At 43.5% G+C, this 15,198-nt stretch overlaps 1 protein-coding gene across 2 annotated transcripts in view; it reads right to left on the bottom strand.

The window, feature by feature from the left end:
* Positions 1–15,198, bottom strand: part of Col22a1 (collagen type XXII alpha 1 chain) — a 231,665-nt gene that overhangs the window by 67,720 nt on the left and 148,747 nt on the right. For both annotated transcript variants that reach the window (XM_021652125.2, XM_060389316.1), the window contains 4 exons: positions 14,525–14,602; positions 3,098–3,133; positions 1,449–1,502; positions 302–346 (listed from right to left, as the gene is read on the bottom strand). In XM_021652125.2, the coding sequence (XP_021507800.1) occupies positions 302–346; positions 1,449–1,502; positions 3,098–3,133; positions 14,525–14,602 (213 nt within the window). The remainder of the gene's footprint in view (positions 1–301; positions 347–1,448; positions 1,503–3,097; positions 3,134–14,524; positions 14,603–15,198) is intronic.

Here is a 15,198-nt window from a genome sequence, read left to right as displayed (position 1 = left end):
TTTCAGGGGCCTGGAGAGTAAAAAGATGCTCACGTGTCTCAGGCCAGGCTTTCTGGCAGTGACCTTGAATCCATATCTCTCACCCCACCATCCTATCCAGTACCCGGCTCTATAAACAAGCAGGGTGGTACCCCACAGCTCCCCACCATGGCTATGACTGGTTGCACTGCACCCCAAATCACTTCCCTCTGCCCAATTTGTCCCCTTGTTAAAGTCTCTTGAACTGTCTCAGTTGTACTTTATTTCTCGCTGAGACCCTGACTAACAGTCAGCATTCATCCAGACCAGGCAGTTGACATACTGGTTTTCCAGGAGGCCCTCTTTCTCCTGGATTTCCTGGTGCACCCTAAGAAAGGAAAGAAAGAAATCCATCACTATGGTGATCAGGTCATCTCTTACTCTGCACATCCCCCTGAAGAACCTGTGCCTCTGCCAACTGTGACTTAGCTGGGGGAAAATTCACCCACCTCTGAAGATGGGCCATGGTTGAGCTTCCAAGAGACAGTGCTAAGTGTGTAGGAAGAAGTAAACCTTCCTTTAAGTCCATTTCAGAACCTCAAAATGAAACCACCCTTTGCACATTTGTGCACTTGCAAACACACATTCACATACAAACCTGTCTTAATCTTTCAGTCCAAATATGAGGGGTAGGAATATCTTTGAAAAGGAAGTGATTTCACTGATGACTGGATACAAGAACATAAGAACGACAGGGGAGTAGTTAAGTCTGAATGTTGGGAAATAAGAACTACAGGAGCTTTCTTTTCTGAAACGGAACTCAAAAAAGGGAAGAGGGTTGTACTGTCCCTGCCTAATGGGAACAAAAGAAGCACAGGCAGGCAGTGAGCAGTGAATACTGCTGATTACTGAAGCTAGGGATTTTTGCCCTTTGATAACTTGTAGCTACCAAATTAATTCATTTTCTCAGTGAGTGTAGATTGAATGCTTCTGGGACCTGGCATGCTCTTAAGGATCAGGACCCTACAGATGCCGAACTCAAGGAGCTTGTATCAAAGGCCAAGAGATGAAGACAAAAAGATGACTGCCATTATAAATGGGTCTTATCCCAAGGAGCCTCAGCTGAGCCTGTGTAATTCCCTTGAAGAGAGGGGGCCAGAGCAGGGCCAGGAAGAAGTCCATGGAAGAATCAGACCCTATTTTATCGATACAGAATGACCAAGAAATAAGAGACAGTGAGTGTAATGGAGACCAAAGACAATACACGTTTCTGAAAACATCGCAAAAATGTTTAAGAAATAAATCTGAATATTTCAAAAAGCCACAACTGACAGAAAATAAAAAATACACAAACAAACACCCTGGGGCTTCTCAGAAATGTGACTGAGCTTGCTTGTCCTTGATGGACAAGGTAGGCTAGGGGCTGAAATATGAGCGAACAGGGGAGACTCTAAACACTGACTAAACCCATGGCTTTTCTTCTTACTTACGTCCTGACCAGCTGGTCCCTGAGGGCCGGGGAATCCAGGTAAGCCTCGAGATCCCTGATGAAAAAGAAAGACAGGCTCCAACTGTGAGAAGATAGGACTCACCTTGGCTGTGATTACAGGAATGCTACTGTATGGGGAGCAACGACTGGTGTGAACTGTCATCAGCCTAACTGAATCTACAACCTCCTCAGAGCTGGGCCTCCAGACATGCCTGTGGGGATTATCGCAATCATGCTAACTGATAGGAGATGACCCATCTTAAGCATGGTCAGGGGATCCGGGGCTGTAGAAAATGAAGAGGGTGAGCGTAGCACTAACGTGCATGCATCCCTGTCTCCTAACTGTGGATGGAATGTGAGCAGCTGTTTCATGCCCCTGAATCCGTGTCTTCCCTGCTACCTCAGGTTGCACTTGCACAGAGCTAAAGACAGTCTTTTCTCCCTCCTAGAGCTTTTGTCAGGGTATGCTATCACAGCGGCATGGACAGAAATTTGACAATAATGTATGTGTCAAAAGCACCATGCTCAAACCATTTTAAGCAGGATGTGCTCTGTTCAGACCTGTGCTCTATACACAGATATAATGCTCAGGAAACCCTTCCCTGTGGAGAACCAGGCTTGAGCACCAATCCAGAAGGTCCTCCTATGCACCTTGAGTTGCATAGCCAGCCCCATGAATTGCTAATTGGTTAAAAACATGTCCATGCAGAAGGTCCAACAAAATGCTTGGCTCATGCATGACACTGATTACTTTCTATAACATCACTCCCATTATGTTGACATTTTCTAGGCAACATCAGAGAATGGCACAGATCTGATTCCCCTTAAATTTATAAGTGGAAAAATCAGCTCTTCTAGGGGCATTGGCTACCTGCTCTGCAGAAGCTGAAACTGTCGCCTCTGGGGTCTTTGAAGATCTCTATTCAAATGTATCCTTCCTTCAGAATCTCACCTTCCTCAGCATAACATACTTTGAAACCTCCTGGCCATAAGCCTCAACTATTCTGAGCCTCAGCATCTTCATCTAGATAGACAAGCAGAAGGCCACCTGTCCTCCTTAATCAGAAATCACAAATGAACATCGATTTAAAATGTATGCACAGAGCCAGAGGCTGGGCATGATCCCAGCTCTGGATGTGCAGCTCTTCGGCCCACGAGGTGACTTAAAAGCGGAAGACGCATCAGCTAACATGCAGTGAATGCTTGAAAGTAGCCACCAGCAATGGTGACTGTTCCTGAGAACAAAGGCATGCTGGGAGTTCTTCTGTTGAATTAGCATAGACCTAGCTCAACAAATTTCCACAGTGGCTCATCGCTATGGCTGTCTTCATGTGTCAAGTCAAGATAAATTCCCGTACATATTCTTGGCCCTGTGGTTGGGTAAAGCCAGAATTCAAAATGGCCTGGTTTTCTGGCCATTTGGTTAAAGCCACTAAATTGGGGCTCTACTTCTGTCCTGGAAATGTATTAACAGGTGAATGCAGTCTCTGTGTACCCAACTATAAAATCCAGTGTGCTGGATTAAGTGACCCCCTCACTCCCTTCCTCCTCCTATGCCCATGCTCACATTTTGGAAAGTGTGAAGAATTTCTAGTAACTTTTGATTTCCCCTAGTTGTGTTAAGAGTCTTCCATCTAAAGCATACTATACCGGGGGTCCTTTGTCTCCTGGTCGTCCTGAAGGGCCCTATGAAAAGAACAAACAGATTAACAAACAAAATAGGAACGCTCATTTCACGATATAAACATGCTGTTGTCATTCTTAAAAAAGGAAAACAAAAAACCAGGCCCTATCATAGCCCAGGCTGGCCACAACACTATGTAGTTAAGGATGACCTTGAACTCTTGATCGTTTTGCCTCCACTTCCAAAGTTCTGAGAATACAGACATGTACCACCAAGCTCTGTTTTGTAAAGCATATTGCTAAGCCATATTCCCTCTATCCTTCCCTGAAAACATGTCACTCACTGTTGCTCTCCCACAGTTTCTTGGTCCTGTTCTGTCCCTTCCACATACCTCTGTTGTGACCATGGTTTCCCATATTATATACCTGTGGAGAAGTACTGGTTCTTCGTGCAAGGGCCAGACTTTAATTTATCAATGAGTAACTCTCAGTTTTTCATGAACAGATCAACCTGTGCCTGAGCCGTTGATACCAGATTGGTGTTTTCCTATGGAAGGCTGCCATGCCTTCGTGACTGGACTCACCTTGTCACACTTGAAAAGCCTTGCACTATGGAGGTAATCATGGCCCTGCCCTCAGCTCAGTATTCCCTGCATCTTGCTGTGGCAGCACCCAGGAGAGCATGATAAATATTCCCAAGAGGGAGAAGAGTTTTCACACAAAGGCCCCTGATCCCTTCATTGTGATGAAGTACCCAGTTCCCCTATTGCTTATGTCCCTGAGCTACCAGACAGCAGTTGACACCCTTTTAAGTGTACAGTAGAGCATCAAGGGAAGCAGAGATCTAAGGAGACAACAGAGAGGCAGAACCCTGAGGGCATTAGGTCTGAGGTGGGGAGAAAGGTTCTAGGAGCTGTATAGAGGCAGGAAGTGAAGGCAAGGGACCTTTGGATAAAGATGTTTCACACACACACACACACACACACACACACACACACAAACACACACACACACACCACTCCAAACTACAAACAAACAAACATTGGGACATTTAATGGATCATAACAAAAACCCACAAACATTTATGTGATTTTTCTCTTTTTTTCTGGAGAAACCATCACAGGCTTTGTATGACAGTCTCCATCACAGTGCCACACCCTGCTACTGAGTAAAGCATCCACCAATGATCTCTCCAAACACAAGCTTTTCCTCTCTCTTTCTGCATGCACTGCAGCCTGGGATGCAGCCTTCAGTGAGTGAGCATTTTTCTATGCAGAAGTATTCCAGCTAATAAAAGCTGGTGGAATGTGAATAGCATCCCTTAGCTAATGATGAGTTATTATCCACTTCTCAAACTTTTATAGCACTCAGTAATGACTAAATCCTTATTCACACAAAGGAGGACCAGGTAAATACATAGAGAGTTCTGTGAAGGAGACTTTCCATTATTGTTCTCTGGTGCCAGGAGGGTGACCTGATCACACACACACACACACACACACACACACACACACACACACACAACTTCTCTTTAGCCCCAGCTGGATGCCTGCATACTGGGTAGCTGCATCATTCATTTGATTTAGAGAAGCTGGAGTCGAAATACATTAAGTAACTTAGCTTAAGTCAAACAGGTGAAATTATGGGCTTGGAAGTCTCTCCTGCTGTATTTGGCTCTGAGGCCACTGATTCCTCTATCATAATGCATCATGCATCTGAATTTTGTTCTTCTCAGGTAGTTTCCAAAGGGACTGCAATATATTATTTAAAGAAATGTAATGAGGGCAGCCTGTCCTTGGCATGAGAAATGTTGCCATGTCATTTTTAGTGTCACTCTTTGTTTTCAAATTAAATTTCAACTTTGAAACCTTTACTTTGCTCATTAAGCCAGGTTCCAAATTACTATCGTATGCAACTTTGATGGATGGTCTTTTCATTTAAAGATACTCGTTTCATGTCTTAGCTTTATCAAATATTAGCTGTTTAACTTTAAAGCAAATTCTTTCACCTCTCCGAGCTTCAGTTTATTCCATTACAGTACAAAGCTAGATGGTCACTTTTCCTCATGTTGATAGAAATAAAAGAAAATATAGAGTAGAAAAGCCACCTGGTGTCTGTACCACAAAAAGCATGCCCATGGCTATTCTCTATAACTTTCAGGGTTTTTGTACAGTAGATGGAAATTAATACAGAAATGAATCAGAAACAACCCATGGAAATGCAAAGAATAAGTCAGTGGAATGCTCAGATGCAAGTGCAACACCTCTGCCACATCTTTCTTCCCAAGACTCACAGACCATCACAATAGAGGGAACAGAAAGATTAGAAGCTCAGGGAGAAGCGAGAAAAACAGTGTCTTCTGAATACGGCAGGACCACTGTGTGCTCATGAACTCAGAGCAGACATGGTTGCCTGCATAAGATCAAGCCAGTGAACACTCCAACACGGAGGGAGTAGAAGGCCACGAGCCCCACCAGCTGAGGAACTATGAACTTCTGAGAAAGGACTAGTGAGTATTCTTCAGGGGTGTGGCTCCCCACGCACTCTAGTGGAAAGCCTCACACCTAAGTATATGGCTACCACAACTGGAAACAGTGGGTTATAAACGATGAGTTTTTCAGAAGAGGGCATAGATTTGAGATGGGCTGAGAGATGAATCTGGGAGAAGTCAGAGAGAGAGAGAGGAAGAGGACGAGTTTGATCTAAATACATTGCATAAATGTATTTAATATTCAAAAAAATGAATAAAATATTTAAGTGTGTTTTGGAAGAGGACTGCAGAGTGATTTCCTTCCCAGGTTCTGAAGCCATTTTAAGACTTTGAAATGGTCCTAGGAGGGCACTTTTCTCAACAGTTGTTCCCCATATGATGATGTTATTTGAGCAAGTTATATGTTTATGTGTATATATTATATATATAATCTAGATAACCTGTAAATTATATATGATATAACTTTTGCACATATTTTCAGGATGGAGAAAATGGAGCCAGTTTGTACATGACTTCACATAATATCCTAAGTTCCTTCATTTATACCAAGTAAATAAAGATTATTTATTTTAAAATAATGCTATGGAGGTGGAGCCTATCTGGAAGAAGTGGGTAGGTGCTGTAAGAGTCCTAAGGGCTAAATCCTGGGCTTTATTCCAGTCTGAACTGGCTTTATTCCTGGCTGCTGACATAGCGTAACCAGCTGTCTCCTGCTGCTTCAACTGTGAGCTAATACCACAGCCATGATGGACTATATCTCCCAAACTGTGAGCCTGGGAAAACAAATCATTCTTCCTTTGTACTGTCTTTTTTTTGGGGGGGTACCCCATCACAGCGATGAAAGGGGCAACTAACACATAATCTGATGTGGACATCCAAAAGGCATCTTAGTCAACACCCTCATTTCAGCCTTTGGTACCATTTTCCACCCACAGAAACTACTGCTACAGTCAGAGATGCATAGTCAGAGATCTAACCAAAGCACATATGTGTCAAACCTGGACCTCTATGCCACAGACAGCAAGGGAGTTACCAAAAGCTGCTAGGCTTGTGTCAGAAGGCTCAGGGTCAACTTGCATAGGCTCCTATGGGAATAAGCTAAAACAACTTGAACGTTAAAAAGACACATTAAAACACCAAATGCATTTAAAACCCTGAGTTCAAGCATTATTTCTAAATATTCAAACAAAAGTCTAATGGGCCAGCTCTGTAAGATATTACATGGAAATCACTCACAGGAGAAGACCCAAGCATTTCCATTCACACTAGGTATATTAAGCTTCACAGACAGATTGTAGGAAGGAAGCTCTTCTCTATAGAGAAACAGTGCAGCTAATAAAGACAGAAGAATTAACTGACAGAACTACCATAGCACCAATTTGCATCCCTTGATGTGTTAATTGATGGGGCTTTGGACATCAAAGAGTGTGAACATCACAGAAAGAGCCCACCAGACATCCTACGTGCCTCCTGATGTGCAACGGGCCATCTGTAAAGTCTTGCCAAAAACATCAAACCTGAGTCTGATCAAGCCTCTGGACTTGAATACTAACTAATGAGAACTGCATGGGTGGTAGCTCCTGCTAAGCTAGCATATTAGTGAATCCTGTTAGCAAACCTAAAACAACCCCGTAAACCAAAGAAGAAACCCGATGTCCCCTATAAACAAGTAGCAATTTTTTTTAAAGAAAGGTAAATGGAAAACATAAAATTTAGTCAAAGATCCCTTTGTAAAGATTGGGCAGTTGCCATTTGTTCGCTTGGCTCTTGTTTCCAAAGGAGAGAAAAATCGATGAGCAGGGCACATGTGAAACAATTAAAAGGTGATTGGCAGCAGTATATTCGGCATGATGTTTTTCTCTGTGCGATGATGAGGCTGCACTAACGTTTTAAGAGTTCTATCTTTCATAACTATAGTCTATAAAATGTGTAGAGATAAAATTATGTATTTCTGGGCATGATTCAAAATAAAAGAATCAAGAGATGATAAAAAGAAAATAGGGACCACTAACTGAGAGATCCTGGTGGGTGACCATTTTAGGGTTTATGTTGCTGTGACAAAGCATTGTAACCAAAAGAAGCTGGGGGTAGGGAAAGGGTTTACTCCAGTTCACAATTTCAGGCAGTCAGGGCAGAAACTCAAGTCAGGAACCTAGAGGCAGGAGCCGATGCAGAGGCCATGAAGGATTTTTGCTTATTGGCTTGCTCCTCACAGCTACTGTCTTATAGCACCCAGGACCACCAGCATAAGGTTGACACCACCCACAGTGAGCTGGGCCCTCCCACATCAATCATCAATCAGAGAAATGTACTATAGGATTGCCCTCAGGCCAATCTGCTGGGGGAGGCCATTTTCTCAAGTGAGGTTCCCTCTTCCAAAATAACTCTAGTTTGGGTGAAGTTGACATAAAAGCCAGTCAGCACTAAAGTCATTTGGCTACCTGGGGTGGGGGTGGAAGGTCATTGTATTAGTCTTCCTGCTGTTGTTACAGCTATCATTCTGTATCATAAGAGAGAGAAGATGACAGAACAGGGAGGGGTACTAGTTCTCTTCTGTGCATGCCTACTATCCTATTTTGGAGACCTGGTGTCTCTTCTGCAGGCACATCCTGTTTCTCTTCCCTGTGAAACTCCTTGCTCTTAACCTTTCACCTGTTTCTCTCTGAGTAGAGCCCCCAGATTTTCTTACGAAGATTTCAGTGGCTCTTGGTATCTCTCAACCCTGGCCTATTGAGTCCTGATCAGGTGGCATGGGAGTGGCTTGCCTCAAACAAGGAGCATCATACCTTGGCTGGTTCTGGTTCTGGGAGTCACTGTCCTCTGTCCCCAGCATGTAAGACACATCATAGGTATAAAGAAACAAAAGTTCTGGAAAATATTAAACTTACTACACTTCCTCATGTATATATGCTAAAAGGAAGAAAGATGATCAACTTCGCGAAAATGGAAAGGAGTGCAACACAAATAGCAGAGATAAATGGAAGAAGGTGTGCACCCACATACCAGACCACTGGGACTATCTGTCTTGTCAGTTTCCACTAGCTGCGCCTGTCAACAAGCACCATTCTAGTGTGTAGTGAGGTGTGTATGCATCCCTGTGTGCATTGGTATTTGTGCCTGAGTGATATATATCTGTATGTTTGTGGTCTGTATACAAACTAAAGACAGAGACATGTTCAGACAAATATACTGTTAGGCAATTCTGTCATTGTGCATATGTCCTAGAGTATCCTTAAAGACACTATGATGGTTATGGCAGCACTAAACAAAATAGTAGTTGGGGACTTCATGATACATGCCGTCTTTTGTTGGCTGGAGTATCCTTATGCAGAGGGAGCATCAGGCAGAGAAAGGGTGCCAGACTTTCTACACGACCGAGAAATAGAGCCAGGGAGAATCAAGGGAAACTGAGGTCCAGCTTGGGGAGGACTGAATATCTCCAAACAGGCAAGAAGTGGTTCTTTCATGTCGATGGTTAAGAAGAATAGCTCTAGGTCTGCATTCTGGAAAGCGTACAGGGAACAAAATAGGAATCCAGAGACCCAGAAGTGAAAGAGATATATGGACACTTAGGAGCAGAGAGAGAGATAAGGAAGCAAAGGAGTGCCAGGTGGGTACTTGGCAAGGGCATGGGCTATTGAAGAAGCAATGACAACAGTATCAGCAGCCAAGACCTTTCTCTACCGAGGACCAAGAGCTTTTCCTTGTGATGGCTTTGGCTTGTTCAACTAGAACTATCCAGAAGAGCTAAGGTCCCTGGCATGTCATGAAACATGCAGGTGCCTCAGACCCCCCAAAAGCAGAGACTGACCACAGTGCCTCCATCCAGAGTAAAGCTCAACTTCTTTCAAGAGGCTCCCATGCCTCTCATGAGTAGTGTCAGGGCCAGGTCCCTAGAGCTTCAGGTTATTTACCATAGTGTACCTCTTTCTACTACTAAAGGACATAGACAAAATCAGACAGATAAGATATAGAAACAGAGAGAGCATTTGACTGGCCACATAAGCCAAGTTCAGGAGCAGTAATAGGCATAAAAAAGACACAAGAAACATTGAAGACAGGACATATGAAGTGGACACAGCCCCTCTGTCCTCCTGCTAGAAGAGCCACTGAGAATCTGTTCTCAGAGTGCTGAGGGTTCAAGGTCAGCTTCTCATGCCCTTTACACGCCTTTAGGGGGATGGCGTCACATCTTCATGTCTGATTCCTCATCAGCAAGCAGTGATGGTCTCCCAGGCTGTTGGGAGGAACAAATGAGAATGAAAGAGGGAGAGCTGAGGCTTCTTCTCCGACTGCCTTCCAGATGCAGCTGATATTAGGCGGCATTATTCTACTTCTCACACTGCAGTGGCTGTCAGCTCTATGATTTTTACGTTATTCCATAGAAACTACAGTAATGTGCAAAGCACATTCAGATTGTTTCCTTTCCTGAAATCGGTTGGTTCTGGGCTTCCTGCCATTCTCTTAAGCTATCAAGCTGTTGGAGGGCTGTAAGGATGCCTCAGTGCACGTCCTCACTCCGCACTAAGGCACATTGACTGGTTAAGGCACCCTAAAGCTAACTTCCAGACATTTCAGGCTTTGAAGGCTGATAAGCCTTGAAGTGGATTCTGATGACATCACAGGAGCAAAAGCAGGGTGCTGGGGATCATTACCAATAGCATCAGGCTACATTCTCCCAGGTCCTATGATGGTGGTGCTGAAATTCCTGGCACTTGGTCCATAGGGAAAATGATGGTCAGAGCAGAAAAGAACTTGTCCTGGGTTACGTGGTTGTCACTGAGAGCTTTGTCCTTACAGAGCTCCTTGTATTAAACCCATGAGCACTTTTTGATCTTCCCAAAGCCTGAATAAGCTCATGCTTTAGCTTTTAAATCTTACCAAAGGAAGATCAGAGACAACTTGAAGATGAAAAGAGGAAGCCCCTGCACTGCCATACTGCCTCCTGTCTGCTGATGGAGCAAGGGTCAGCAGACCAGCCCCTGGCTCCCTTCCAGGAGATAGCAAAGTCTATCAATGATAAAAGGCTTGCCCCCCCCCCCAAGCTCAGGAAGCAGAAAGCAGAAAATAACTTACAAGAGGATCCTCCCACATTCCTGTCCCAGGGCTTCTTTAGCCAGAGGGCAATGTGGCGCTCTAGCCCAAACTGCTGACAGTTCCTGGGAGCAGCTTTCTAGCATTTTTTTTTTGTACCTCATCACTGTAACTCCCTTGTTCTTTTCGCAGAAGGCCTCAGAGTACACCATGTAGTCAGTACAGAAGGACTCAGCTGCCCACAGGGCACATCTGCTCAATTATAAACTCTACCTAGGCTCTCTTCTTGTCTCTGATTCTCTCTGTCACTCTCTAAGAGCAGACTTCTAATATCTCTCAAATAAGGTGGGTTGGGATACCCACCTTAACTCCGAAGGATAACCTGCCTTTCCTAGGAGTATAATGCTGGCTATGATCCTTTGTTCCCAACATAGAAGAGAGAGACAGACATAGAGAGAAAGAGAGAGAGACTGGACTACTCAGCAAAGATCCATGTTCCCCAATAAACTGACACATCCTTTCTTCACCTCCATCACACACCGACTAGCAGCAAGTCCTTGAACCTCCCATGCAGCTTCGCAGGACATCCCCAGCCTAGGCTGCTGGTCAGTGAGATTTATGGTAATGCAATACGGTTCCATCCACCAGGAAGCTTTTAATAAGCCCAAGTGGTAAAAATGCACTAAAGAGTTGATTTATAGCCTCTTGGCTGCAGCCAGCAAATTACATTTCCTGTGGAATCGGTTAGGCAGGAAGACATTTCATGGTGATTTCAGCTGGCTGGATTTGGGGTGAACAGTGCCACCTGTGCTGCCTGGCTGTGTAAAGATGAGCTTGATGTGGTGTGTTGTTGAGGAGTGGATGGGACACAGAGGGACAACCACTCAGCATGGTGTTTCCTTTTCTGAGGATCAACTCTCACAGAAATCAAATTCCTACTCCCAGGGAAAGGGGCCCTTCTTAAAGGACTTCAGAAATAAGAAGTCTGGGCTACTGTTTCTTCCAGTTACCAGACACCAAAATAATGAGCTTTGGTTTTTGGAAATTCTAGCTGAAATTTTCTGTTACAAAAAAAAAAAAAAAAAAAAAAAGGCAAATCAGACAAGACTTCCCCAAGGGAATTCATTTGCTCCTACCACAGTGTCTGTGGGAGCCAGAAAGACCCAGAGAGCCCTTGTAATTCTGCCACCTTGAAGGAGTCCTCCTTGCTAGTAGGAGAGGTAGCCGGGCCTGTTGGAGAGCTGAAGAATAGAGAGCTGTGTGTGAGGAGAGAGGCCTAAACTGACTCACTGTATGAAGACCACAGATAAAAGCTGGCAAAGGGGAATTTTATTTTCTGCGCTAGTATAAATAATAAGTTAGATCCCTCTCCTTATTGTTTGGGAGTTACATATGAAGAATTGTGTCACTTGGCCTAGGAACCACAACAATGACCAGCACCGCAAGGTGTTCCCAAAGGTGCAACGGGGCCACGTATATCATACTGGCAAGCAAAAGCTGTCCAGCTGGACTTCTTAAAGCATGCTCAGCTGCTCAAAAGGAGAGAATTTATGCCTGGTATTGTAAACAAGCCAACTATCCAAAGTGGTAAGGCATGGACTCACTACTGCCACGATTTCTAACTGCAAAGAAATACTTATTCTTATACCCAAAGACAACTCTAGCTCTCAACCTACATCAAAGAAACTTTTTTTTGCAGCAGACAATCTAGCAATCCACAATTGGTCAAAATGCAGAGAACATGTGACAGTAGGATGCCCAATCCCAAGCCATCCATATGCAACACAACTCCTCACCCCAAAGGCTCAGAGCATGTTGCGGAAGATGGGGGTGGGGGTGGGGATTATAAGAGTCTAAGGATCAAGATGTCTACTGGAAGAGTGTGTCTTTTATATATGACAGGAAAGTTGTACCCAGGAAATCTCAACAATATGGTGGATATAGAAATCTTGCAAAACCCCACCCCTAAATGAAGAGATATGGGGAATTAATAGTTATCTAATACCAAGTAACCAGCCCTAAACAGAAACACCCAAACAACTCGAACTAAACTCAGTAGGCTATATTTACTCACACACACACAGACACACAGACACACACACACACACACACACACACACACACACACACACTCCTCATAACCATAATAAAGACAAGAGGTCATAAACATGACAAGGAGTGAGAGATGGACACAGAAGAAGTTGGAGAGAAAACGGTGCGAATACGGAACTCTATCTGAAATTCTCGATTAAAATAATAAAAACAATGGTGTTACTTAAGATCTTTCTGATTGCGGTCTGCGTTTTCCAAATGTGGAGAAAGCATAGACTGGGCCGTGCGCTGTTCTAACCAGGTTACATTTGAGCAGGATGAGGTCAGCCTGAGCACATGGCTTAAAATAATAATTATACATGGGTACTTGAGCTATTCCAAGTCTTAGCTGAGTGTTTGAGTTTCTCTCAAGTAATAGTAAGACATGGCTGGCTGTCAAGAAGGAAAAAAAATGCGGTTGAAGCTGAATCAATATTCTGCCTTTAGCAAAGAAGAGAACAGACGGGAGGAAGAAAAAAAAAAAAAACCTCAGATTGAAAATTGTCCTTAAATTTTGAAAGCTATCACTCACTGACAGGGGAGAAAAAAAGACACACAAAGACACACTTTTGTGGTGGTGAAAAGACACAAAACATGACTCTATTCTCAAGAAAAGCAATGTAGCACTTCACCAAAAACAATTTTAAATTTCAACGCCATGTGTCCTGGCTTGGACAAAGTGAGCCTTCTTCAGGGGATGGCTGGTTGAGGACAAAGAGTGAGCCTCCACTGGACGATCATGTATAACTCAGAAACAACAAAGCTACAAGTGCCATGGGTCTGAGGAGCCTGAACCTACCACTAGATGCTGTAAACTACCTACAACACACAGCGTGAGGATTGTCTGTGGATTCCATTTATGGTCTCACCTTTAACAGTTAGAGGAATCAAGGTAATTTTTTTTTTGTCCTGAACTACACAAAACCACAATGATTCCCTAGACCACACTCGTTCCCCGGCATAAATTTATTGGCTATGAATTTGTTATTCAAAGTTTGCTCCATAGCTATTTTTTTTTTTCTTTACAAACATTGGGTGAAATCACATTAGCTGTAGCTACCTGAACAATTCTGGACACATCGACACGGCATCATGAAAAAGGGAAGGACTCTTAAGAGCCCACCTGGCCCTGAGGAGCTACAGACACTTGCTGGGGAAAGAAGTCAGGCTCCACTTGTGCAATGGAGCACAGTGGCAATCACTTGTGCAGTGAGCGTCCTTTCTCAAGTAAACAAGCCCAAGCAAGAGACGTGGAAACAGAAGGATGACTTGGTGGGAAGAAGGGGTTCAGTGAGAGGAAGAAAGTAAAGGAGAATGTGAGGAATATGACCCAAGTACGTTATATATATTTATATTTTTGTATATTTAACACGAATACAAAATATATTCATATGTGTGTTTTATATATATATACATCTACATGTATGCATTTAATGCCAATATTTTATATTATATATTAAATATATTCATATATTATATAAACATGTACATATTTTATATAAATATTTTATATTTATATATATTTCATATGTATGCAATGGAATTATGAAAGAAGATATACAAAATTGCCCTTGTTTTGAATCAGACCCATGCATTGGTCCAAAAGTTGTATTTTTCTTATTCCCATTAGTGGTACACAAATTCTGTACCAAACACAGCCAGGAATACAGACCCTGCATTCAGTGGACCCAAGGATCCACAACCCATGGCAATATCAGCAGAAACAGTATGGCCTACAACTATCTCTGCAGGAACTTAAGCTGTAAGACTTCCAAGAGAGCTAGCAGGGGTTTGCAACGTGATCTGAGAACAATGATGTTAGCTGAATAAGGACTCACGGGTGGACCAGCAGCTCCGATTCCTGGGTCACCACGGCTTCCCGGAGAGCCAGGGATCCCAGGTGTTCCTCGGTCACCCTGGGGGACAGAAAGATGGGATGAATGAGTCAGTGCTGGCAAGATCAGGAACAATGTTTAAGAACTGTGCTTCTCACAGAATCCTGACTCTTGCTCCATCGACTCCTCAGCAAGCACCTGTCCTTCATGCTCCATTCCAGAATGTGCTAAAGGAGCTCATCTTCTCTCTTGGTCCAGCACTGCATGGGCCAGAACCCCATGATTGTGATCACATACCTCTCAAAACTCCCCTTAACTTAAACATGACCCCAAATATGATTAGACAAACATGACCCCAAATATGATTAGACACAGTCCTCTAACACCCCACGTTGGAGACCACATATCTACTGTGATTATCATACCTCTCTATTCCAAGCACACATGCACCCACATTTCAACTCAGATCCCATATCATCAATAAATAACTGCATCAATGTTTCAAGACTTTCCCAATACCTGCACATTGTGATTAGCTCTTTTGGGTGTGGCAGAGGCGGCCTTAAAAGGTATCTCAAGTAAGACCATTGCTTCCAAGTATCACAGCTAATCACACGTTGCCATCTCTCCTAGAAGGAACGCCAGGTTCCAGCTTCCAGTATTTTAACTCCCTTGGT

This window comes from Meriones unguiculatus, chromosome 8 (genome assembly GCF_030254825.1).
Source record: "Meriones unguiculatus strain TT.TT164.6M chromosome 8, Bangor_MerUng_6.1, whole genome shotgun sequence".
NCBI lineage: Eukaryota > Metazoa > Chordata > Mammalia > Rodentia > Muridae > Meriones > Meriones unguiculatus.
This window is presented reverse-complemented; position numbering and strand designations above follow the sequence as displayed.